This window comes from Zingiber officinale, chromosome 6B, assembly GCF_018446385.1.
Source record: "Zingiber officinale cultivar Zhangliang chromosome 6B, Zo_v1.1, whole genome shotgun sequence".
In the NCBI taxonomy this organism is placed as follows: domain Eukaryota; kingdom Viridiplantae; phylum Streptophyta; class Magnoliopsida; order Zingiberales; family Zingiberaceae; genus Zingiber; species Zingiber officinale.
Window position 1 is genome coordinate 102275413 of NC_055996.1, and position 26866 is coordinate 102302278.

A 26866-nucleotide genomic window follows, 5' to 3' on the forward strand; every position below is an offset into this window, starting at 1 on the left:
ATCTTGAAATCCAGAAACCGACCGACGATGAATTTCTTCAATCCAGCATTTTCGATCTTGTATTTCTTCTCAAGGGATTCCCACACAGATTTCGCCGTCTCCAGAGAACAATATACGTTATATAACGTGTTGTCCAAGGCGTTGAGTATATAATTGCGGTACAGAAAATCTCCGTGAGACCATGCGTCGCTAGCAGCCTTACTACCTTCCGTAGCGGCTGGCGTGTCTTCGTGCAAAAACCGTACAAGGTTTAGCGTTGTTAGATAAAACAGCATCTTCTGCTGCCATCTTTTGAAGTCGATTCCGGTGAATTTCTCCGGCTTTTCTCCGTGCGGAATGGTTGTCGGAACGACGGTCAGAACGGCGGTCGGAATGTCGTTGGTAGCCATATCAGTTTGCACGAAATATCGTTTACGACTGTTAGTCCCGGGTAGCTTCTGGAGTATGCAAACTAATTGTCGAGGCTAATGTTCGACACTATCTCCGTAAACGATATTGCTCCGCTACAGTGCTTAACGGATTGTTGCAATTCGTTCCCAAGATACAACGACGACGAACGTCTCGGAATCGTAGCACTCCGACTTCCGAGACCAGCGAACTTTCTAGTAGACTTCTTGGACTCTTGAATGCACAAGATGAGATGAATGCTTGAGGAAGAGAAGAGAGGATTAAGTGAATTTAGTGAATATTCCATCATCTGGAGGGTTCTATTTATACTGAAAGAAGAGGTTTGATTGTCCTTTGGGTGAGTGGATGTGTTCCTTGGGCTGGATCGATCTAGATCATCCATTCTGAAGGGTTGTAACCCTTCACCAAGCCCACTTCAATCTCATCCATCAGATCTGAGGAGTTGTGACCCTAAGTGCAAAGTGCGCCTACAAAGCGCTCATTGCGCACGTGGCGGGTGGCGGGCTCACAGGTGCGAGCACCTGCTCGCCTTGGGCTAAGGGAGCACCTGTCCTTTTTATTTTTTTTGTTAACTCCATTAACACATCTTCATTAATAAGTAAAGAATACACATCGAGAATTTCCGATGTAGGACTATTCTCCCATGCACTTTATTAATGAATAATAAATGTTATTTTGGGCCGACTTTAAACATTAATTTCTCATTCACCCTTAATCGGTTTTGAGCAAATTAATAGTCTAAATCTATTTACGTGAATCGTAGATTTCAATTTTGAAGTCAATTACGACTTTCAACAATTGATGGCTTCCTTCCTCAAAATCGTTTTGATCCATTTAAGATCCCAATATCCAACAGACTTGGGTCAAATCATGTAAAAATCATAAAAACGTGAGTAAAGGCACAAGCTACTAGCTTACCATGTATACCATTATAATCATGCATAATATAATTTGAAGAGTGCAAATAATATCATGCCCTTTTCTTTTAAACCATGCATGCAACATAGCCATAAAATATATCATAAAAAATTCATAAAATTCCATAATTGTTTAAAATTGATCTTTTTAGCATACCCCTGAAAGAACCTAGAAGAGCTTGGTTAGATCGTGTAAAAAATTCCAAAAAAATCATGGGTAAATACATAAGCTAGTTTTCCATGCATAATATTATAAACATGTATAATATAACTTGAATGATGTAGATCAAAGAGCAACAAAGAAGAGTTTAAAAAGTGCTTTTGCGTTAAAAACGCTCGAATCTCGATCCTTGGTGCGAGGAGACAAGGAGGACTAGCGGAGAGTCTTTGATCCGAGCTCCTGAACCGCATGCTTTTGTTTTTGTTTTTTTTTTCTTGCTGTGTTTTGGCGAGGACGACCACGGCGACTGCCGTTTCCCTTTGCCTTTGCTGCCTTTTTGGTTTTCTTTGGTTTTAATACGAAGTAGATAAGGCTCAGCCATCCTATATATTTTAAATTCCGTAACTTTTCAGTATTTATTATTTTTTTTCTTTTTGAATTCATTAACTTCTTAGTTTTTTTACTTATTTAGTTACCATTTATTTAAATTAAAATAGATAAATCATCTAATTAAATTAATCTAACGATTTATCTATTTACATAAAAGTAGTTCACATTATGAGATCTTGAGCGTTATACTATGACTAAATCTTGATTAAAAAAAAATATGATCTAAATCATAAATTAATTGTATTTTTAATGTGTTAACTTTATTTCGTAGGACAGTTTTTGTTTGCTTGGATTAACTCTTTATTGTAGAAAAGAAGGTCTGGGGCACTTGGAAGGGATTTAGGTGCTCGGAGTTAGTCTCGGCGTCTCGGTAACTTGTGACGAGGAGCACCCCGGGTGAGTGCCTAGCCAGGCACCCGGGCGGTCCGAGCGCCTGGAGTAACTCCAGGCACCCGGACAAGGGAAATTTAATCTTCGCACTGAGTTGGAGCGTAACGACTAGCCGACACACGTCAGCGGTCTAGGCACTCGGAGGGAGTTCGGGCCTCGGAGATGGATAAACTTCGAGAATGAAGTTTCGACGAGGGCTCACCAAGTCAACACGGTCCGGGCACCTAGGCGGGGATCTAGGCACCCGGATGAGGCTATAAAAGGAGGCTTCGACTAGCAGTTTCAATACAACATTTGCTACAACTTTCGTTCTTGTGCACTACTCTGAGAAGACTCCAAAAATCTTGAAAAGTTGCTCTGACAATTGACGATTAAGGAACTCTGTTCATACTTTCTTCTTGTCGGTAATCTTTTACTTTACAGTTCGTGTACTCAAATTTTGTAACTCAAATATTCGAACTGATAGTGATTGCCCAACGAAAGCACTCAACGAGTGGGCGGACCTTGGAGTAGGAGTCGTCGAAGGCTCCAAACCAAGTAAAACTATTTGTGTTAGCATTTGCATTTTCATGATTCTTTTCTGTTGCATATTCTTGTGACTTTCGAATAAGCGGCGAATGCAATTTAGCCCCCTTTTAGCGTCTTAGCAATCCAACAGGGAAGTCTTGGTAAGTGAATCCATGCAGTTGGAAAGTCTTAGTGAGTGAAGTTAAGCAGTAGAAAAGTCCTAGTGAGTGAAGTCGAGTAGTGGGAAAGTCTTAGTGAGTGAAGCCATACAATAGGAAAGTCCTGGTGAGTGAAGCAGGCAGTTGGAAAGTCCAAGTGAGCGAAGTCAGACAGTTAGAAAGTCCTGGTGAGTGAAGTCAGACAGTTGGGAAACCCTAGTGAGTGATGCTAGGTAATAAGGAAATCCCGGTGAGTGAAATCAGGATGAGTGAAGCTAGACATTGAAAAATCTAGGTGAGACAAAGGTTGACCGAATACCTAGTGATTGGAAGTCCAAGTAGGTCATGGAGGACCGGACACTTGGCACAAGAAGAAAAATCTAGCTGGGTCAAATGTTGATCGAACACATGGTGTTTGGAAATCCAAATAGGTCATGGAGGACCAGACACTTGGCACTAGAAGAAAAGTCCAAGTGGGTCAAAGGATTGACCGAACACTTGGTGAAGAAGTCCCAACAAATCACGGTTGACCGAATGTTGGGCCAAGAAACCCTAGACTTGGATTAATAAGTTAAGATTGGGCAATCGATTGACCATAAACTAATCGATTAGGTAATCGATTAGGAGATTCTTGCGAGAACACAAAAAGGACCCGAATCGATTGGTCAATCAATTAGGTCGAGCCTAATCAATTAATTGGATCAATTGATTACGGTCAGGAGATTCGCGAAAATATGGCTGAATCGATTGGCTAATCGATTCAGCTACTTTTAATCGATTGGGTTAATCGATTAGGCAGTGTTTTATCACGAGGAGAGGGAATCCATTGAGGCAGTCAATTAAGACTTTTAATTGATTAGGTTAATCAATTAAGGCCTTTTTGCGAGCAAATAGAGAGTTGCATAATCGATTAAGGTTCTCTTAATAAATTAGGATGACTCACTAATCAATTAGGGTTCGAAAAAAGAGTTATTCTGTAGGTGTTGGATGGTCAGATGTTGTGATAATTGATTAGGGAGAAGCTGAATCAATTGAGAGACATCAAAGAACCCTTGAAAAAGGTTTTTTGGACATTTCAAAGCAGAACTCTCTCTCTCTCTCTCTCTCTCCTCTCTCTCTCTCTCACACACACAGTTTCTCAACCACATACGGCAAGTTCTCGGAGACATAGAGTAAAGTGTTGGCACATTTTCAAGTTGATCATACTACAAAAAAATAGATTTTTAGGGACGAAATTTTGCAACAAATTATTTTCATCGCAATTTTGCAACAAATTTATCAACGAAAATCTAGATATATATATCATTGGTATGTTAGATACTTTTTTTTTTGTTATAAATGTTACTTATTATTTATTTGTAATTTAACGCAGGAAAAGAAGAAAGGAAAAAAAAGGCAAATGAAGCTCGGGATGACGATTTGTATTGTCTTTTTTTGTTTTTTTTGTTTTTTTATTTTTTTGCTTTGGATGTCTTGTTAGATTTGTTGTTTGGATTATGACTGGTTGACCTTTGTATTTTGGATATTATATGACTTGTTGTTTGGATATTGTTTATTTGTGTATGAATATGATATGTTTAATTTTGAATGACTTCTTGGGATGTTGATATGGATGTTTTGAATATGTTTAATTGAATGTGTTGATGTATTTGATATGTAAATATGTAAACAGGATAAAAGAAAAAAGAGGGGAGATGTTGGAATTTTTTCTTGCTTTGGGATAAAATTTGTGATGAAATATTTTCGTTGCAAAATTATCATAAATTTGGGATGATATTTGGGACGAATTTTGGGATGAATCTAAATTCGTCCCAAAATTTGTCACAGATTTGGGACAAAAATTTATTTTCGTCGCAAATCTGCGATTGTAAATTTGTTTTCTTGCTGAATTTTTTCTAGATTTTCATCCCAAATCAATAACGAATTTGGGACGAATCTAGGTTCGTCCCCAATTTGGGGCGAATCTCGATTCGTTCCAAATTTGGGACGAATTTGGATTTGTCCCAAATTTGTGATGAATCCAGATTCGTCCCAAATTGGGGACGAACCCAGATTTGTCCCAAATTGGGGGCGAATCCAGATTCGTCCCAAAATTCATCGTAGATTTGGGACGAAAATCTATTTTTGTCGTAAATTTTTTTGACCGAGCTTTTTCGCAACAAAATGAGATTTTCATCCCAAATCTGCGACGAATTTTGGGACGAAAATAAAATTCGTCGGAGAATTTACAATGAATTTTCAGCTTTTCCTCGCAAAAATTAGCAACGACAGATTAGCGACGATTATATTTTCGTCCCAAAATTCGTCGCAAAAAAATTTGCAACGATTTTTTTTTTTAAATTTGTCCCCAAAATCCTATTTTTTTTATAATGTCAAGACGTGGTTTCAAGTAAAAAGAGAGCAAGCTAGCGTTTCATTGTTGTAATCTTGTAAGATTTTATTTGTATTAGCTTCTCATCCTCTTCTTCTTGTATTTCTTTGTGTGCAAGCTTATACAAAGTTTTTTCGCCTCTGGATTCTTTTCGAGAATGAGCTCTTTTATAGTGTATGTGTGAGAAAGCGTCAGATCTTTGGATTAGTTACCTCAAGGAAGTGGATACAAATTAAGTAAATCCTTGTGTTAACATTGGAGAATCTTTCACTTTATGTTTTCCACTGCAAGATCACTTCATCGAAGCGAGCGAGCTATTCACCGTCCCAACAAATGATATCAGAAGGAGATCACTCTTCACGAACTCATCGCCGAAAAGTGCAACGAGCTAGAGGAAGAAGAAAAAGTTGAAGCCATAAAATCAACAAGTCAAAGATTATCATCTAGATAACTCAACTTCAAGATGAATTTCTGAGATGGACTCGGATATGATACTAGAGTGCCTGCACCATTCGTATCGACAAGATTCGATCCTTGAAAATCAAGAATTGAAAATTTCTTAATGATGGAGATAGAGTAATGGTTTACTCTAATAGAATATTTTCAAGCTCCAACAAATGACAAAGGAAAAACTCTCAAGAAGAGCAAATGGAGCAAGAAAAAAATCAAAAGATGCGAGGCAAATGACAAAGTGATCAAATTATCGATCAATTTATTGTCAAGTAATATTTTGAACCAAATTAGAGATTATGAAAATGTCAAAGAACTTTAAAGTAAATTGGTGAAGTTTCACGAAGATTCATCTTCAATTGCCTCAATTGAGAGGAATGACAAAGGCAAAGAGAAAAATTCTTTGTTTCAGCTACATGAAAATTTGGAGATTGAGAGATGCTAAACTTTCGAGAATGAAGATGAAGATGCATTCACATCAAAGATTACGAGTGAGGGTAGATCATTGGTAAGAACAAGTTGAAAATAAGAGCAAGTTGAACCCCACCGCTGCCTATTTTCTGCACTTTTTTCATCGAACATTTGCAAACCAGATATAAAACGCACTTTTCTTATGACTCAGGCAACTTATAGGAATCAAACTGAAAGTGTAGTTGCCAGTGGAGGTCAAAAACGAGCTCAAGTCAAATTTGCTCAGTCCAGTAGCGAATCACGATCTGAACCGATGAGATGAAAGGTCAATCTCAGTTAACTTTAATTATTAATATATTTAAAATTTAATAATATTGTCTGGGTGGTGTAGTTGGTCATCACGTTAGTCTCACACACTAAAGGTCCCCAGTTCGAACCTGGGCTCAGACATTTTTAAAATTCCTTCATCTTTTTTTAGCCTGCACGGTTCGCACTGACAATCAGATGTACTGACATTTAGCAACCATATATTAGTATAACGATTGTTGTCTTACCATTCACCCGTTAATATTTATTTTTTTAAAAGAATTTTTGTTTTCAAAAATAAAATATCACCTCGTTATATTTTTCAAAAGATAATAGGAGTTGTCTTTTTCAGTTTTACCTAGTATAAATCAGATTACTATAAGGTAATACAGATATCCCCTTCTTACCTGATTAATTCCAGTGGTCCTATAAAATTTTTTCATCAACTCCCAGATGAATTGAGAAGTGTAAATGGATAGATAGTTTAGTATCATATATAATTCGAACTGTAATGTATCATGGGTAATTTAAACCCTTATTGCTTAGAGAGTTCATTTTTTTTTTTTAATAATCCAGTATCCAATTCTTGTTATCTAATTTTTCACCCGACATTAAGGCATAGCAGAGAGCCTAGATGGGGTCATAATGGATGACCCAACCTCATAAAATTTTTTACAAGTCCCTACATATGATGTGCATTGTGAAATTTAAACCCTTAAATGGTCCACCGCTTATCATCATATCATATCCCTAAAAACATCCCACTGCTTATCATCACAGGAGCATTAATGAAATAACTATAGGTGTAAAATGTGATATCGAGCATGGTAAAGGGTCTTGTATTATTGACCTCACGAAAAAATACAAATAGATCAATTAAGAAGAATATTTTACCTTAATATAATGACCATTTAAATAAGATCTCACTCCAATATAAATCTAATAATTATAGATCCCTAAGATATGCATATTATCATTTATTGCTAAAATTTTCTTTACACCTTTCACTTAAGGATCTATAGTTACTGCAAAAATATAGTTATTTGAAAGGTGTAAAGAAAATTTTAATAATAAATGATAATATACATATCTTATTATCCAACCATAGATCAGAGCGGCCTGGAGGGTGTTGTGGGTCCTGGTATTATCTTCAATGACAAGACGGGTAGAAATGGTTGGTGTATCCATTGTTGGGTCTTACATGCCACCGACTAGAATGATATTGGGTTGAGAGTTAGATTCTAGTATCGACAAACGCATTAGATGTTAAGTAGGTATTATTAATTGTTTCTTTTTGTTTCACGGAAAATGTTTTTTTTTTAAATATTCTTTTGGATTGTCCAATGTTTGGTGCAATGCCATGTACAGTTACGGCATTGGTGTAACTCTTGAAGTAGTCTTTAGACAAGGCGAAAGTCGCTGGCTCCATTTCGGTGAAGGCTGGTAAACTAGGCTCGGAACTTCGCCAACAGCTTCCCAGGCCTTATTGCAGCAATTTCTTCAAGTGTTATTTACAATCATTCATCTCTCCTTCACAAATATGGCTTGATTAGTTCCTCTGTCCATCTTTTTCAGCTTATCACCATGTCCACTATTCCTATCTCATGTGCTTGCACACTGAGTGGAGGTTATTTCAAGCTCCAGCCCTCTTATCTGCTGATCAAGAGCACATCCTCACTGAGCTCCTGGAAGTGCATTTCAAAAGCATCTTGCCTTCAGGAAGGCATCCAGCAGTGGCTTCAGGGCATCCGCTGTGGCTGTTTACAAGGTGAAACTCATTGGCCCAGAGGGGGTCGAGCATGAGTTTCAAGCTTCCGACAGCACATACATACTCGGCGCAGCCTAGACTGCCGGAGTGGAGCTTCCATACTTATACCGAGCTGGAGCATGTTCAACTTGTGCTGGCCAAATTGATTCTGGTAGTATAGACCAGTACGATGGCTCCTTCCTTGATGAAAAGCAAATGGATTAGGGGTACCTTTTGACTTGCGTCTCCTACTCAAAATCCGACTGCTCACGCCCACAAGGAAAGCGAACTCCATTGATCGGCCCCCCTGATCGAGTCAAGGAACAAGAGATACGTACTCATCAACTGAGGTTTATTGGCTGGGATGAAGGACGTATTGGTGCTGAATTTGTTTCTTGCACACTTTTATTCATTGTCTCTGTTGTTGAATACTGCTATTAACTCTACTGTCGTCTTTTGCATCGGAAAGGTTGAAATCTTTATTGCAGCAATTCACAGAATGAGTTTGCTGGTAAACTCATTGGTGGCAATGGATGAACTGAACATTGTTGTATCATTATAAACATAGGTTCCTTTAAGCTACCACTTATCAAGGTACGGCAAGTATCAAACTTATTTATAATTTATAAACATCTTTCCATTTGCTGCCCTAGAGAAATAAGCTTATTTATAAACCCCATGATTAAGTACACTAACAACTGAAACTCGAAGGGACAGAGAACCCCCCTCACAATTTTGCTGAATGTTGTTCCAAATAGGACAATGCAACCGCGGCATGGAGCGCGGCTCCCAAAGGAAGTGCCTGCTCATCGAGGAATAAGTAGGGAGAATGCAATGGCTGGGGTGGCCCTAAGCTTTCATTTCCAACTCCGAGCCAAAACATGGCACTCGGCATCCTCTGTGAAAAGAAGCTGAAGTCCTCGGCCCCCATGACAAACGGGCTCTCAAGGACATTGGCATAACCGACCAATTTCTCCCCCACTGTCTTAGCATGAGCATAGATCCCTTCATCATTCACGGTCGCAGGATATGGTATGAGCTTCTGCTCCAAAAAGTCCACTAAGGCAGTGCAACGGTGAACGGCAGCCTGTCTCTCGATAGTCTGCAAGTAAGCACGAGTAGAAAGAGAATCAGCCATTGCATTTTGTGCTACTAGTTCGTTGTCAGGGTATGTGAAATGTTTACCTCCTTGATCCTCGTTGATAGTTCAATCAGACCTTCAGTGGTTGTGCTCCTAAATGTGCCACCAAAAGCCACTGTCTCTGGAATGACATTGTAAGCATCTCCAGCTTTTATGAATCCTACCGATACCACCTGTGACAGAAATTAGTGTCATTTATACTATAAACAAATAATACCAAAAGGAAGGATTGGGGAAACTGCAATAGTTGTTAAATAAAACGATCTGGTAAATTTCAATTTCTGAAACTGAAGCTACTCTGCTATCAAGAGGGTCTGTCTCTCGCGACACGAGCTGCTGAAGGCTGAGGATTGCAAATGATGCAGGAATTAGCGGATCAATTGCTGCATGTGGAGCTGCAGCATGGCCACCTTTTCCTTTAATTATCGCTTCAAATCGGCCTGATGCAGCTAGAATAGGGCCGGCTCTGGAGGCAATTCGGCCAGTAGCGAGTGCAGGGTTGATATGCAAAGCAAAGATTGCCTCTATGTCATCCAGTTTACCCTCTTGCAACATATGGTATGCACCAGCATGACCCTCTTCCCCTGGTTGGAAAACAAGTTTAACTGTTCCCTTCAAGCACAATAGACATATACAAGTTTGGTAAGAATCGCAAAATCATGCAGTAATGATAATTCATTATGATCTTGTCGCAAAAACATGGCTTTATCAATCAATTTTCTGGTCATAGATGTACCTTCAGTTCACTTTTAGTATTTTGAAGCAGCTTGGCTGCACCAAGGAGCATGGTTACATGAGCATCATGACCGCAAGCATGCATTTTCCCACTTTCTTTGCTCTTGTACTCCCAGTTCACAAGTTCCTTCAAGAGGATAATAAGGATACAGTGACTATAATTTCTTGCTTTTTGAAAAAAAACACACTATATTGACAATCCAAGATGATTCACATCAACTGAAGTTATAAAAAGAATGTTTTGAAGAGTGAATGCATCAGTAAATTGTTTGAATATATATGATCACTGAATCTATATGTCAAAGCAAGCGAGAATCTAAATAGCTAGTTGCAGAAAATTTCACAAAGTGAATGATCATCATAAAAGCAAATTTGCATCTTCTACTTAATATCCAATAAACATAAGCTAGAAAGGTTCCTTCCATCTTTCCTAGGAGGAAGGCTACATGGTTTTACAGCCTATTTAATCACCTTCAACTCACACCTTGGGCAAGCCAAACCTCACTTCAGACCAGTCCATTCACTATAGCCTAGTCACATTTATGCCAAGCGGACCTTACCAGCCTCTAGTTCACCTTGGCCAACATCAACTTCAAGCAAGCCCAACTAGTTCCTGCCCACCTTGACCCAACTGCATCCACCTTTGGCAAACTGAATCCAGCTAAAAAATTGGGCTCTACTGAACACTTTGTAGTGCTCATCTGGCTGGCTATGATCTCGAAATGAGGGGGTTGATGGGTGACTCATATTTGAATGAAGGTCAATGCGATGAGCGTCATGAAAGAAAAATCTATTAAGATCTTTTGTAACAAAATTTTGTTACGATTTTTTATAATAGAATTCTATTGCGGTTTTTCATAACAAAATTCTGGGGTAATATTTATAGGGATTATTATAAACTTATTGGATCATGAGAATCATTGAATGTGATTCTCTTATAGAGAGAATTTTAATAAAGCTTCGGCCATTTTTGTGGAGTAGACATGCCGCCGAACGGTAACTCTTCTTCTTCCTCGCTTCTTCTTCTTCCTCCTTGTGTTTGCTTCCTCTTGAGCGTCTTTGTCTCATTGCTCTGCGCGATCTCTTTCTCTCGTCCTCTTCTTCCACATTAGAGGTTGAGAGGTGTCGCCCCTCTCTTTGCGTAATAATTGGTATCAAAGCGAGATTTTTATGGATTTCTTCAACATGTCGGAGACGACTTCTACGAAGTTTGATATGATGAAATTTGACGAAACCAAGAACTTCGGATTATGGCAGAGAAGGGTCAAGAACTTGTTTGTGCAATAAGGCATAATGAAGGTGCTAGGAGAAAGGAAACCAGAAAGCATAGAGAGATCGGATTGGGAAGAACTTCATGACAACAATCAGATTTTGTCATACGGATGATGTGATGTACCATGTCATGGACGAGAAGTCATTGGTAACAGTTTAACAAAAGCTGGAAAGCCGATACATGCTAAAGTCATTGACAAACAAACTGTATCTTAAGCAAAAATTATTCGGACAAAAGATGACAGAGGGAACCGATCTGAGCCAGCACATCAACGTATTCAACTAAATGGTGAGCAATCTGAAGTGGGTTGATGTGAAGATCGAGATTTTGTTGAATTCTCTACTTTCATCTCCTACGTATGAGAATTTGGTTATTACTTTGATGTGGGGTAAGAAAACTCTTAAATTGGAGGAGATCACGGGTGCATTGCTAGGTTTTCACTAAAGGAAGAAACCAAATGATGAAGTTTCTCATGGAGAAAGACTTGTGGTAAATAGCAACCAAGAGTGTGGTAGGAACAAATCTCGACATGAATCGGGTAACGACAAGCTCATTCTAAGTCGAGAAGGAAGAATACGACAAGCTCATTCTAAGTCGAGAAGGAAGAATATGATCATGTGCTAGAAGTGTAGAGGCAAAGGTCATATGAAGAGAAATTGTCCAAAGAAAAAGAAGCATGTTGCAGAGAACAAAGGTAGTTCGGTAAAGTCTGCAAACATAGTTGAAGAAGAAAATTAAGAGAGCGGTGATTGAGATATGCTATCAGTTATGCCGAGCTCGGAGCAATTGACGGATGCATGGATTTTAGACTCTGCATGTTTATATCACATGACTCTAAACAAAGAGTGATTTGACACCTATAGGGTAGTGAATTCTGATTCAGTGTTATGGGAAATGATGCGTCATGCAGAGTTATCGGCATAGGATATGTAAGAATCAATATGTTTTATGGTGTGATCAAAACCCTATGTGATGTCAGATATATACCAGAGCTAAGGAAGAGCTTGATCTCGCTAGGCACACTAGATGATATTAGTTGTAGTTACAAATCAGTGAACCGGATAATAAAAGTCAGCAAGGGAGCTCTGACGATAATAAAAGGGCAAAAGTTAGCAAGGAACATCTATAAGTTGATAGAGACTACAATTATAGTAGAGTCGCCTCATGGAGTCTGAATTAGACAGTACTGTCTTGTGGCATATGCAACTAGGGCATATAGGTGAACATGAGATGCTAGAACTTTACAATAGAGATTTGTTGAAGGGTGTTAAAACCTGCAAGCTTGAATTCTACAAATTATATGTTCTTGGGAAACAGAGTAAAGTGCAATTCAAGATGACAACAAACAAGATAGAGGGGATTCTGGACTATGTACATACAGATCTATGGACCAACCAGTGTAGCATCACTTGGAGGGCACTTGTATTTTGTGAGTTCTACTGATGATTACTCACGAAAGGTCTGGGTATACTATATGCATCACAAGTTGTAAACTTTTGCAAAGTTTAAACTGTGGAAAACTGAAGTGGAGAACCAGACAGGAAGGAAGATCAAATGCCTTAGATTAGGCAATGAGACTCCGTACACAGATTCCAAGTTTCAAGAATTTTGTGAGCAGCATGGAATAATGAGACATTTCTCGGTTCGCAAGACACCTCAGCAGAATAGAATGGTAGAAAGGTTGAACAGAACAATTATTGAGAAGGCAAGATATCTCATGTTGGATGTAGGGCTAGCAAAGAATTTTTGAACAGAAGCGGTTAACATGATATGTTATCTTATTAATAGATCACCAAGGGCAGCATTACAAGGAAAAGTATTAAAGGAAGTATGGATAGAGAATCGAGTAGATTACTCTCATCTTCAAGTTTTTGGATGTCTAGCATATATGTACATATCTAGTGAGAAAAGATCAAAGCTAGATGCGAAGTCAAAATAGTGTATTTTTTTGAGGTATCAGAAAGAAGTTAAAGGTTTCAAGCTTTAGGATCCTAAGGCAAACAAGGTGGTGATGCGGTATTTGACGAGAAGGCTATGTTACAGCGTACTCAGGAAGAAGGAAAGGAAACACCACATAGCAACATGAAGAAAGATATTGTACAACTGGAGTTAGAGACTAGACTCCAATGATTTTAGCTTAGAACACACGAAACATCACACTATAGCTGGTGGCAAAACGAGGTAAAACCACCCACAAAATACGGATTCAAAGACTTGGTATCTTAAGTAGTTATCACTAAGAACCAAATGTGGGATCTAGTGGAACCTCTTGAAGGAAAGAAAGTTATAGGGTGCAAGTGGATATTCAAGAAGAAAGAAGCAATGACAAAGGAAGAAGTGAAGTTTAAGACTTGGTTGATAGCAGTGTTCTAAATCGCGTAGCGTTGGTTCATAGCGTTTTTGTCTTGTCATCGCGTAGCGTAAATAGCGAAGCGTATAGCGCAAGCTTTTCGTGCACGTCAATGTTTAAATTAAAAAAAAAATAAAATATACTTATATAAGTAAAATAAAAATAACATAACCTAAAATTAATCATAATAATTCATTACATGTCAAAAAATCCCATAACAACAATTTAAAAAGTCTTATAATTAAAACAACATAACCTAAAAATAATCTATATCATCCAATTCTATATCACTATCATCATCAATAGTGTCTGTTGGAAAATTTCCACTATCAAAAGTTGTTAGAATTACTCCTCCATAATTTTCAGCATCAAGATGATTATCTTCCACATCAACAAGACTCAACCTTGCTTGTTTGTCTTTGCTTCCACCTAGTATATAAGAGATACGACATTTAAGAATCAATTATAGGTGAAGTAGATATAAATAAATAATTTGCATATGCTTAGTGCTTACTTGAATTTTCAACCACTCTTTTTTTTGAATTCGTAGGAGGAACTTCAACTATATCCTCAACATCTTCGATTCGCTTATCTGAGTCGAAAAGACTTTCAAAGGTAGCCGACGACACACTCACAATAGGATCACTTTCAAACAATTCATCATCTTCAAGCCATTTAGTAGTTACGGGGAGAACTGAACCTTCTTTCTCAGTTATCCATTCATCATCCGAATTAATTTCATCAACCACAATGGGATCAATCTTGTCTCTCCTCCTAATGCTTCTCTCCCTAAGCTTGAAGTTATATTTCACAAACACCAACGCATTCAACTTTGCATGTTCAAGCTTATTTCTCTTTTTTGTATGAATCTAATATTACAAAGAAGAAAACATATATAAAAAAATTTAAAATAAACAATGATATGAAAATTATAAAACAATTAAAATTCAAGTAAAGTTAGAAACTTAGAATACTCACCGATTCAAAAGTGCTCCAATTTCTTTCACATCCCGAAGCACTACAAGTGAGACCAAGCACTCGAATTGCAAATGTAATAAGCTCGGGTGTCTTACTTCCAAAACGTTCCCACCACGAGACTAATAAGTAATAACATTAAAAAAAAAATTACAAGAATGTACATAATTTTAAAATATGAATGCTAGTATAATTTTACAAGAACGTTTACAAGAAGAAAATTTTATCCGGAGTTCGCAACATTCTTGTTCGTTTTGCTATTGGAGTTCCAAATTCTCCTTCAGCTTTATTATACAAGTCCAATTGGATGTCTGTTTTAAGACGATCATCAGAAGACAACATCCTATCTATGCAAGTATACAATCCATCTCTAACTTCATCACAATCAGAAAATCTTTCTTCATAACGCAATTGCAGGTTCAAATAGTACCCGGCCGTGTGTAGAGGATGATGAAGTTGTGGAGTCCATCGTGAATCAATTTTTTTCCAAATGGGCTTGTATTTTCTGTCAACTCCCCCACAATTAAATTTTATTGTCTCTTTTGCCTTATCCATAAGTTCATAAATATATCCCATGGTCGATCTCTCCTCCGAATCAACTTCCCTTAACACACTTACAAGAGGAACAACACTCTTAACACAAAATGCAACATGTGGCCAAAAGTTGGGATCATTAATAACAATTCTCTTCACGACCTTCCCCTGAGTTGTTTGAGATAGTGGTGAACTAACCCAATCTTCGGAAGTAAACATTTGTTCAAGTGGCCTTTTAACCTTATACATACTCTGAAGAGTGAGAAATGAAGTAGCAAAATGAGAGTTTCTTTACCGTTTGTATACTTTCTCATCAAAGAAAGTATAGTCCCATGACCATAAAGGAACTTCACAACCATCTTAGCTTGCTCAATTGTGTCAAAAAAAATCTTCAACTTTGCAATATCCTCCAACATTAGATCAATGCAATGCGCCGCACAAGGTGTCCACCAAATTCTATGTCTAGTCTCCATAATTTTTTTCCCCGTCTTAATGCATTTCGAAGCATTATCCGTGACAATTTGAATTATATTTTCCTCTCCCACCTCATCAACAACATCATCAAGATATTTAAAGATCAATTCCCCATTTTTAATAGAAGTTGATGCATCAATAGATTTCAAAAAGAAAGTGCCGGCGGGACTATTTACCAAAAAATTAATCAAACTTCTATTCTTTCCATCCGTCCAACCATCGGACATAATAGTGCATCCATATTTTTTCCATGCTTTTTTATGCTCCTCATATATTAGGTTGATGTCATCAACCTCAACTTTAAGTATCCAAGTTCTTAACTCATGCATTGAAGGAGGCTTGAACCCTCTTCCATATTCCGCAATGCCCTCAACAATAGGCAACCAATAAGAATTATTCACAACATTAAACGGAAGTACGGCAGAGTATATAAAACGACCAACTCTACGCTTCACATCAACCGGTAAATCTTTTTTGTATGTCGAATTTAGAGTTGTTTGTTGAGGTTCAGAACTAACAAATCCATGAAGGGTACCTTTACCTTTTGATTCACCACTACCAGAACATCCAATTGAATTTCCCCCTACACTTCCAACTTTTGATGATTGCGTACTCATACTCTAGGACCTTCACCAATCTCTCGTAAGAATTCAGTTTGTTTGCTTTTAGATGCTCTAATTTTGTCAAGTGTTTCTCTAATTTCTTTCTTAATATCATCCGGAACACTAACACAAGGTGCAACCCCTTTATGAGTTTGAGCTAAATGTTCTTTCAAACGAGTAATCCCTCCATTCGATATATGATGACAAAATTTGCACCGAACATATTTTTCCCCTTCATTTTGATAACAATATTTCCAACCAATATCTTTTTTTGACAAATTCGTAGACATTGCAAATTCTAACCAGACAATCAAAATCCTAGAAAAACAAAAGAAAAAAATCAAAAAAAATAATTAATTAATTAGAAAAAAATGGAAATCAATCAAGGCATCTAGAAGATCGATCCAAGGAATTAGATCGATCCTGTGATCGATCGAGATCCTTTCTGTTCGAACAGAAAGGGTCTGGATCGATCCAGGGCGTCTTGATCGAGATCGATCACTGGATCGATCCAGACCCTGGATCGATCGAGTTCGATCCAGGGTCTGGATTGATCCAGGTACCCGACTCGCGAAATCTTTGCTCCTTAGAGAGAAAAAAAAAGAAAAAACGAAGAAAACGAAAGGAAGGAGAAAAGCTTACCTCCAATCGTTGTCCCTCGCCGCCGCTCACAGGTCACTGCTCGCCGCTCGCCTTGTTGTCCGCCGATCACACCGCTGCTAGGTCTCTGCTTGCCGCTCGCCTCTTGCAAGTTATTGCTCGCCAATCGCCGCCTGTCGCCTCTGCCCTACCTTCGCCTCTGCCTATCTCGACGGTCACGATTCAACGCCTTTGCCCTACCTATTGTGTAAGCATTTTACAATTCTAGCGTCCGCTATGGGCCGCTAAGGCATGATAGCGCACGCTATGTGCGCTATCTACGCTTTTGTCCCGAATAGCGTGGGCTATTTGGGACGATCGCTAATCAGCAAACGCTGCAGAGCGTTCGCTGATCGTAGCACGCGATAGCGCGCTATGTAGCGCGCTATTCGCCACTATTAAAAACCCTGGTTGATAGCAAAGGGGTATTCACAGAGAAAATGAATTGACTATAAAGAAATTTTCTCTCCAATAGTAAGACATACACCAATTAGAGCGGTATTGACTTTGGTGACACATTACGATTTGCAGGGCAAATGGATGTGAAGACGATATTTCTTCATGGAAATTTGGATGAGCAGATTTTTATGTCACAATCTGAGGGATTCAATCCGCCCGGACAAGAGTAGTTGGTTTGCAAGTTGAAGAAATCGCTTTATGGATTGAAACTATCTCTTAAGCACTGGTACAAACGTTTTGATTCATACATGATTCAAAATGGATATAGGAGATGTGAGTATGATTGTTATATATATGTGAAGAGCCTTGAAGATGAATCACTGATTTTTTTACTACTATACGTAGATGATATGCTCATTGTTGCAAAGAAGATGAAAGAGGTTGATAAATTGAAGAGGCTACTGAGCAAGGAATTTGACATGAAAGATTTGGAAGAAGCCAAGAAGATTCATAGGGATAGAGCTGCAGCGAGATTTTGGTTATCTCAATGTAGCTATGTGGAGAAGGTGTTGGATAGGTTCAACATGAAGAATGTAAAGTCGGTGAACATACCCTTGGCACATCACTTCAAGTTATCCAGTACACAATGTCTAAAGATGGATGACGAGATCCAAGAGATGTTAAAAGTTTCTTATGCCAGTGCAGTTAGTTGTCTGATGTATGCCATGGTTTGCACCAGACCAGATTTAGCGCAAGCAATTAGTATGGTGAGCAAGTTTCTCTCAAATCCTGGTCGACCACATTGGGATGCAGTGAAGTGAATTTTTAGATATTTCATAAATACAACTGATTATGACATCATATTCAGTAGACAATCGGAAGATCCTTCAGTTGTTGGATACGTAGATGTAGGCTATGTAGAAGGACTACTACAGAATACGTGTTCAATGTAGCAGGAGGACCTATCTGTTGAAAATCTATGATACAATCTATTGTTGCATTGTCTACAATGGAGTTGGAGTACATGGCAGTAGCTAAACCAGCGAAGAAAGCTTTATGACTTACAGGGTTGGTTAGAGAACTGGCGTTCAACAAGATAGAGTCAAGTTGTTATTCGATAGTCAAAGTGTTATCTATTTAGATAAAAATTAGGTGTATCATGCAAGAACCAAGCACATTAATATGAGGTTTCACAAGATCAGAGAGTTGATTGCTTCCGGGGAAATTCAACTTGAGAAGGTTCACACAATGTTGTAAACATGTGGAAGGAAGAGATCTAGGTGGAGTTTTGTTCAGATACTCGTATTCTTCGAAGGGGTGAATATTCGCCAAGGTGGAAATTATTGGCAGGTGACTCATATTTGGATGAAGATCAATTCAATGGGCATCATGGAAGAAAAATTTGTTAAGGTTTTTCGTAACAGAATTCTGTTACGACTTTATTGGGTCTAGAGTTTAGGCACTATTTATAGGGATCATTGAAAACCTATTGGATCATGAGGATCATTGAAAACCTATTGGATGATGAGAATCATTGAATGTGATTATCTTGTGTAGAGAGAATTCTAATAAAGGTTCGGCCATTTTTGTGGAGTAGGCACGCCACCAAACCACGATAACTTTTCTTCTTCTTCTTCTTCTTCTTCTTCTTCCTCATGTTTGCTCCCTCTTGCGCATCTTTGTCTCATTGCTCTGCGTGATCTCTTTCTCTTCCTTTTCATTCGCGTTAGAGATTGAGAGGTGTTGCCATTCTCTTTACGCAATAGAGGGCCAAGCCAATTTAATATTCTTGATAGACTTCCATAATGTTATAATAAGAACACCACAACACAATCAAATTTGGTTCACCCTCAAGGCACTTTAAGTTTGGTTCACCATCAAGGCACTTTCCAGCTTAAAGTGTAACACACTCCATCCACTTAAGAAGTTTCAGAAGTAGACATATAAGAACTTGAGTTAGTACCATGTTTTGAGCATATAAGTTAACTTTCTGTTTCTTACTAATTGGTTCAAGCTTTTTCATCAAATTCAAGTTTGTGTTCGGCATAATTTGGTTCACGAAACAGCAAAAGTTTCATTTGCTAATCTCAATCTTATATTTTGTTGCATCTTTCAACGAACAGGCAATCAAATCTATATGATGTGGTCAATGGTGAATCATCTAGATTAGATGGCCGGTCGATTTAGGGTTTCAAACACTAACACATTAATGGCGTCAAAAATCTCATTTACCGACCCTGTTTCTTTTAACTGCTTCAAACCCAGAAACCAAAATCCCCATGGAAATGTATCCGAATTAGGTCGGGTTCTCGCTTACCTGCAACGGGAGCGCATCCATGTCAGCCCTAAGGGCGAAAACGGGACCAGCGCCGGAGCCGACGGAGGCAACGACCCCTGTCTTGGCGACCGGCCAAGTGTAGCGGATTCCGAGAGCGTCGAGCTCCGACCTGATTAGCTCGCTCGTCTGGAACTCCTCGAAGGCGAGCTCCGGGTGCTGGTGGATCCGCCGGCGGAGGGTCGTCAGCCAGTCGAAGAACTCCGGCGATCGAGCCGATTCGAGCAGCTCGAGACCGGATATCAAAAAGCCCCCCAAGCCAGAGGAGAGGAGGAGGAGGAGGAGGAGGAGATGGACGGAGGGTCCGAGAAGAGAAGAGGAAGACGAAGCCATGGAATCGAAAGTCGACGGCCCATCGCCCACTACAACATTTAATACGGCAAATATATCATTCCAAACTAATCACATAATTATAGATATATTAATTTTAATACTTATCTTAATAATTAACTTCACAATGTTATTTTAAATTACTCGTATTAATTAGCGTTTAAGTGATGATTTACTACATACCGTGGAATTTAGAATAATTCATATCATTATAAAATTAAAATTGAAAAAGAATAAATTAATTGACATTTAAAATTAAATATTCATAGCCAACCTAACGTACAAAAACATTTTATGAATTGCAAAGGAGCATTTTAAAAAAACAAAATTATGAATGAATTGTTATTTTAATATATTTTAAAAGGACATCTTTTAATGATATAAATAAAAAAGTATACCTTTGTTAAAGGACGACTTGTGAATTGAAAATATAAATTAAAATCAAACTTCTCTATCAAGATAGCCTCAATTAATGATTTTTAATAGGTCAATTTCGGCTGGGTTAGACCTAACTGTCAGCTTGTCTTAACTGCCGAGCCGATTGTGTAGTTGTCTACCAGACTAGCTACCAAGTGGACTTGTTCTAGCCCGAGTGAGATGTGGTTGGTCGAATGCTGAGTGTCACGACGTCTAGGCGATCCGAGTGCTTCCCGAGTGGTTGTACCTCTCGATTGCCCACTGTCAACTAGGCTGAGTCTGAATGGATTGCTACTGCTTGAGCGACGAGTGCTCGAGAGCGAACTTCGACTAGTCAGGAAGCAAGGCCGATTACTTGGAGTGATTGAGTGTTGAGTTTCAATTCGCCTACGTGTCAAGTGGGACGAGTGTTGAGTCACCAGAGAGCTCCAAAGCTCGAGTGAACCGACTACTGTCGAGTAGTCGGGAACTCGAACCCGAGCCCGAGCGGGTCACTGAGTCAGGAAGTCATATCCTGACCGTTGAGTCCGAGTGGGAAATTGAGTGGTTACATCTCTTGATTGCCCACTATCAACTAGGTTGAGTCTGAATGAATCGCTACTGCTTGAGCGACGAGTGCTTGAGAGTGAAGTTCGACTAGTCAGGAAGCGAGGTTGATTACTCGGAGTGATTGAGTGTTGAGTGTCAATTCATCTACGTGTCGAGTGGGATGAGTGTTGAGTCACAAGAGAGCTCCAAAGTCCGAGTGGACCGACTGCTATCGAGTGGTCGGGAACTCGAGCCCGAGCGGGTCACTGAGACAGGAAGCCACATCCTGACTGCCAAGCCCGAGTGGGAAATTGAGATGTCAAGGCCTATGTTTAATACAGTTTCCTTAAAATAAATTTGTCCCTTCTAATAGTGTAATTTTCCTGTTTAACTAATATCACATTAGCGACAGAAAATTAAGGTTTATGTCACGAACTATTTTTACAATAAATAGCGATGGAATTATAAATTTACGATGCTAAATTGGCACATTTTTGCCAAAATCTTCACATTTTAACGTTTTCCCTTTTACACAAAGTATAACAATCAATAAATCACCACAAATGATGGTTATTACAACAGTTTATATTATAGAACTAAACAGCACAATATTCACATTACAAACTAAATATCACAAGATCCAATTCAAATATAATAAACAAGTCTAATGAGATACCGAATAAATTAAAAGAGAGAAAACTAGAACTTGCTTTATTATGGACATCAATCAATAATGATGTTACGAGGTAATGATGGACGTTTGTTTCTCAGGATACAATCACGAAACTACGATTGCAACCTAGCACAAGTTGTTGGTTGTGAAACAAGTGTGTATTTAAACGTTATCATTGTTGGGACCTTTGTGTCTGGCTAGAGGGGGTGAATAGCGTTTCTTCGATTTCTTGCCTACAACTTGTTAGCAGAATCAAAAGCAAAGGAAAGACAAAAATGAAAACAATAATACAATGCTAACTCTTTGCAATTTACTTGGTCTCTACTTTCTTGAGGTGAATAATCCAAGAGTCCACACACACACGATCAAGTTTCACTATGCTCTTCTCCTTTTTGAATCAAACATGAAGGTAGAGAAACCCTTATAAAGTGATATCTTCCTCTTACAAAATTAAAGAATGAATTTGGGAGGAAGAGATTGAGAATCTGTAGACTTGGAGATCACTTGGAGAGCTTTGAAGGTTAGAATAGCAAGTGTTTTTTCTCCAAACTTCAAGAATAGTTTTTATATTTTTCCTGACATCAGTCGACTGCTGTCCATATCAGTCAAGTGATGGACTTCAACGACACTTAAGATTTTGCGGGATCTCCTGCCGTCAGCATATAACAGTCACTTACCAGTCGACTGGTAACTGACTGCAACTCACTGTTCGTTTTAGGATCGGGTATCAATCGACTGGTGCAAGAACCAGTCGACTGATACTTCTTAGTATAAGAGCACAACACTTCAAATATGATCTTTCATACTTGAAACATACATTTAGCCTAGACTTATACTTTTAAGCATCTTCTATCAGTCTCGCGTCCTTAGGATGTTTCCGAACTCATGGCTCCTCATCCTTGTGCTTGCCTTCAAGTGTTTCCTTTGTCTTCATCATGCTAAGTTTTCTTTTGCCAAGAGGTCGCACCTCTAGGACTTCACCGCTAAGAGCCACGCTTCCAGACTTCATCCGCCAAGACTATTTTCTTGGACTTTCCTTGCCAAGTCTTCATACCTGGGCTTTTTTTTTTGTACTTGCTTACTCAACATTTATGTTAGATCACCAATATTGCCTAACTTAAACTTATTTAACCAAACATCAAAAGTAAATAATACCTGGAGCAAGATCGCACCAATAATCTTCTCCTTTTTTATGTTTGACAAATTGTTTAAGTTAGGTCTTTAAATATGCAATAATCATAAAGTATAGGCATAATGTATGTATATGAAAATCATGATCATAGAGTTCAACTTTTTAAAGTGAAAGTTCTAACTTAACCTATCTATTTCTCCCCCTTTGACATACAACAAAAAGTTAGAGGGAGCATAAACCAAAACTCCCCCTCAAGCAAGTGTAAATATTTTGAGAAATTTAAGAACTTAAGCTCCCCCTTAATCCAAAATACTCTCTAAGTGCGAGGGGACAGAATGATATGCCACAATAAAATATATCCAAGTTAGGAAGATTCAAGGTGTAAATTCAGAGGAGTCTAATTCCAATGTTTCAGTCGACTGGTACCTGTGCCAATCGACTAGTATCAGATTTTTAGCAGTGATGTGTGTTGTATTTTAGAGATGCAAACACACATGAGTGCACTACTCAATACACAAACTTATGAAATTTAGGCATTTCACACACTATAAAATAGACATAAACATAAAAAGTCATACATAAGTACTAATAGGCATAAAAGTCATACAAAAGCATAAGCCTATGTAAAGTCACAAAGAGAAATAAACATGAAATACAAAGTGCTACAAGAGCGTCTATGGCGTTTGAGATAAATAGAGGATGAACATGTCTAAACCAAAAGTTTCTCGACACCAACTAAGAGTCAAACACCGCGCCTAAACATCATCACTAGGAGGAGGAGGAGCCTGGTACGTCAAATCCTAATGTTGCATCATCTCATACATGGCGATATGACGCTGCTGAGAATCAGCCCAATCCTGACGAAGGCCCTAAATATCCTGATGAAACCCCTAAAACTCATGATGGATCATCTTCTCTAGGTGGGTAATCCTATTGTCCGTAGACATACGCGATGGCTCTGGAGCAACAACATCCTCCTCGTCGCTAGAGTCTAATGAAGCCTGGTTACGACTCCAGACCATCACTCCCTGATGCCTCTCAATCCATGCCAGAGATAGCTGCCGCAAAGTGTTGGAACCCCGTGGTAATTTTGATGTGATCAACTAAGTTAAAGTTAGGTCCTGTTATATTTGAACCTTATGTCTAAGTGTGCAGGAGCTTAGGAACACAAGAAGTCGAGCAAAAGATGCAGCTAGCGAGAATGATGGCATGGGAGGGAGCCGACGGGTTCGGTGCATCCGAGAGACGAGGAACTGCCGAAGTGTACACCAGTGGGCAAAAAGGACATGCACGACATTCTGAGGGATGAGAAGTCAGAGTGGAAACCTGCTCGAGGAGAAGACGGGGAAATGGGTTCGGGTGAGCCCTATCCCGGATGGCCATGATCACCCAGGCGATCAGAGCAGCAGAAGAGCAAAAGATGGCTATAAGTGCTGCTGGAGCCGCCTTCAAAGGGAGTTGAAGGCGCCTCCACGCGCCTCCGCACCTTCACTGTGGAAGGCGCCTTCGACCAAGATGATATTGTCGATATTGAAAGATAATCCATATGATAAAATCACAAATACCAAATATAATTTTCCAATAAATATTTTGTTAAGCATTGGGATCTTAAGATCCTATGACTCCACAATATTTCTAGATAGGATCTTAATCCAAAACAAACAAATATGCCAAGAGATACAACTTACAGTGTCATATTAGATATAAATTTTTTGCAATGATACTAGATTACCTGTCAAGTGTGCCACTTATGACGAATGCCTGACCAGCTAAATAGTAAGGAGCACCTTCTAGAACTTCCTACTCAACCAAAGAAACAAGACTAAAGCATGGAAACTAGATAGATTTATTAAAGTGAATAATACCATTATTTACCAATTACCTTCTCTCCTTTGTGTGGAGGATCATTCCTCTCTCCAAAATTCATAATCCTTTTGCTCATTGCAAATATCAGGAAGAGCAGACTAGATATTATGGTGTGGAATCATGATCCTTTTGCTCATTGCAAGATACCCTTTTATTAATGCTAGGGGAATTCATCAATTGTTGATTACTACCTAAAAACAATTAATTTGTCTTTAAACTAATCCTCATAAAATATGATGGAAAAAAGTACCTGTCATCGAGAGAACCATTACACTGAATTAGAGTAGATGGTGGATGTCTTCCAGGAAGAGGAATAAGTAATATTTTGTGAGCAAACAATTGAAGATCTGTTGTTAGACCATTAGTTCTCTTGATATCTACAATCTTTCATAAACAAAAGAGAACACTCTCAGTGCTAACCAATCTACACTCGTCACTAGATGCTTGAAAGATCTAATAGTGAAAAACTATGAAAAATTGACAAATATTAATCAAAGGACTACATAATGGAGAGAAAGAATAACAACATCTAATAGTTATCACACATTTACCGATTTAGGATTCAAGAGAAATAAGTAAAACCAAGATTTTTTTAGCAATATTCATCAAAAGAAACTTTTCCCCCCTCATTTCTGAAACAAGATCAACATTTAGTAAAAAAAAAATCCGAATTACCTCAACACCATACTTTATGGCGACGCCTGCAAGTGTGTCCAACTTGGATACATGATGCTCGATGTACTTCAACGCACAAGGAGACGAGGGAGGAGCAAAGTTATCATATTTTCTCTCATGGGAAAGAGATCCCATCGCTATAGGGTGAATGCGACAAAAAAAAATGGGGGAGAAAACCTAGAATGATATCAGTTTCTTCGATCGGTGATGCAAGCAGGTGGAAGAAGGTGAACAAATCAAAATAAAAGAAGGAATTGGTAATGCAAACAAATCGAGAAACAGAAAGTAACCTAGATCAGTAGATCTGGAACTCCAGATTACGTCCTGACCTCCGTCACGCACGCTCCCATGATCCGGACCCTTGCTATCGCCCTGCGATCGCTCTTCCCGGCTGTTGCTGCTCCTACGCGGCTCCAGTGAGTGAGAGATTGTGAGAAAAGAGGGACGAAAATGCTTAGGGATAGAGAAGGTAAGGGGGGAATGCAGCGGCAAAAAAAATTCGGGGAGAGGGAAAGAAAAAAAGCGGCGGTAGAAAATGGCGAAGGGGAAAAATGGCGAAGGAAAAAAACACTGGTATTCAACATCACTTAATAGACAACGGTTTTTAAAAATCGTTGTCGTAATTCCAAAAAAGCACACAAAAACAACAGTTTTCAAAAACTATTGTCATAGCCTTTAAAAATCGTTGTTGTAGCCCCAAGAAAACATAAATAGACAACGATTTTTAAAAACTGTTGTCGTAAGCCAAAAAAAATTGTTAAAAGACAATGGTTTTTGTTAAAACCGTTGTTAAAAGGCAAAACAACAACGATTTGGCATAAAATCGTTGTCGTTTCAGTGTTGTTGAATGAGAATTTTGTTGTAGTGTGGCCACACTAGGTCAATGAGTATTCGATATCTCAGTGATTGACACTAGTGCTAGTAGAAGATTGTTAGTATTAGCCCTAATATCAATTATGAGATGATTGTAAAGGACTCATTTTGTATCATATATCATTATTAATAAAAAGATAAAGTTGGTTATTATATTTATTTCAGTTCAGTGTCAATTGAATAAGTATAATAATGTCCTTGGGTAGTAGGTTCTTATCTACAGTATATCAATTGGTTGAATTGATAGTGAAATATTACAGAGAACACTACTCTTAACTATTCCTAGTCGAGCATTAATATACAAGGATAATATTAATCCGTTGAGACTAGCGTGTAAGTCAACGAATGACTTGATCTCATAAGTCATGGATATGAGATATCAGGTTGACACATGGGTATATATTAGAGAATATATACCGCCATGAGAATGTTTCATGGATCGTTATATGAGTGTCATAAACATTCTCATGTGACTATTGGTATGAATAGTCCTTAGACCTGAAGTCACTACGATTCCCTACATAAGGAGTTGTGTACTTTGGTATCGACAAACGTCACCTATAACAAGGTGGACAATAAAGTAGATCACTGGGTATGCAATGAATTATACGTGTTGGTGCAATCGACCTCCAAGGTTTTAATGTCAAACAAATATATTTAAGTATGCTTAAGTTGTTTAAGTATGGAGATTGATCAAGGG

General features: G+C 38.5%; 2 protein-coding genes and 1 non-coding gene across 3 annotated transcripts; 1 reads left to right on the top strand and 2 right to left on the bottom strand.

Moving 5' to 3' along the window:
• Nucleotides 1–6538: 6538 nt before the first annotated feature.
• Nucleotides 6539–6612, top strand: TRNAV-CAC. The gene has a single exon. It is a non-coding gene; the product is annotated as a tRNA-Val (tRNA).
• Nucleotides 6613–8810: 2198 nt separating this feature from the next.
• LOC121988550 (IAA-amino acid hydrolase ILR1-like 7) lies at nt 8811–20047 on the bottom strand. The gene is made up of 5 exons (XM_042542024.1): nt 19655–20047; nt 10093–10218; nt 9654–9968; nt 9401–9529; nt 8811–9317 (listed from the first exon to the last, which is right to left on the bottom strand). The coding sequence occupies exons 1-5, from the start codon at nt 20003–20005 to the stop codon at nt 8943–8945; spliced, it is 1296 nt and encodes a 431-aa protein (XP_042397958.1). The 5' UTR covers nt 20006–20047; the 3' UTR covers nt 8811–8942.
• A 4433-nt stretch (nt 20048–24480) lies between these two features.
• LOC121991296 (lysM and putative peptidoglycan-binding domain-containing protein 2-like) lies at nt 24481–25428 on the bottom strand. The gene is made up of 4 exons (XM_042545309.1): nt 25294–25428; nt 24869–25002; nt 24635–24716; nt 24481–24552 (listed from the first exon to the last, which is right to left on the bottom strand). The coding sequence occupies exons 1-4, from the start codon at nt 25426–25428 to the stop codon at nt 24481–24483; spliced, it is 423 nt and encodes a 140-aa protein (XP_042401243.1).
• Between the last annotated feature and the right edge of the window lie 1438 nt (nt 25429–26866).

Coding starts and splice junctions, on each gene's coding strand:
- LOC121988550 (XM_042542024.1), bottom strand. CDS start 20,005: ATGGCTTCGTCTTCCTCTTCTCTTCTCGGACCCTCCGTCCATCTCCTC. Junction 9,969..10,092: donor ATACTAAAAGTGAACTGAAG/GTACATCTATGA, acceptor TTGTGCTTGAAG/GGAACAGTTAAACTTGTTTT. Junction 9,318..9,400: donor TATCAACGAGGATCAAGGAG/GTAAACATTTCA, acceptor GCTTACTTGCAG/ACTATCGAGAGACAGGCTGC.
- LOC121991296 (XM_042545309.1), bottom strand. CDS start 25,428: ATGGGATCTCTTTCCCATGAGAGAAAATATGATAACTTTGCTCCTCCC. Junction 24,717..24,868: donor AATGGTTCTCTCGATGACAG/GTACTTTTTTCC, acceptor CATAATATCTAG/TCTGCTCTTCCTGATATTTG. Junction 24,553..24,634: donor CTCCACACAAAGGAGAGAAG/GTAATTGGTAAA, acceptor TTGGTTGAGTAG/GAAGTTCTAGAAGGTGCTCC.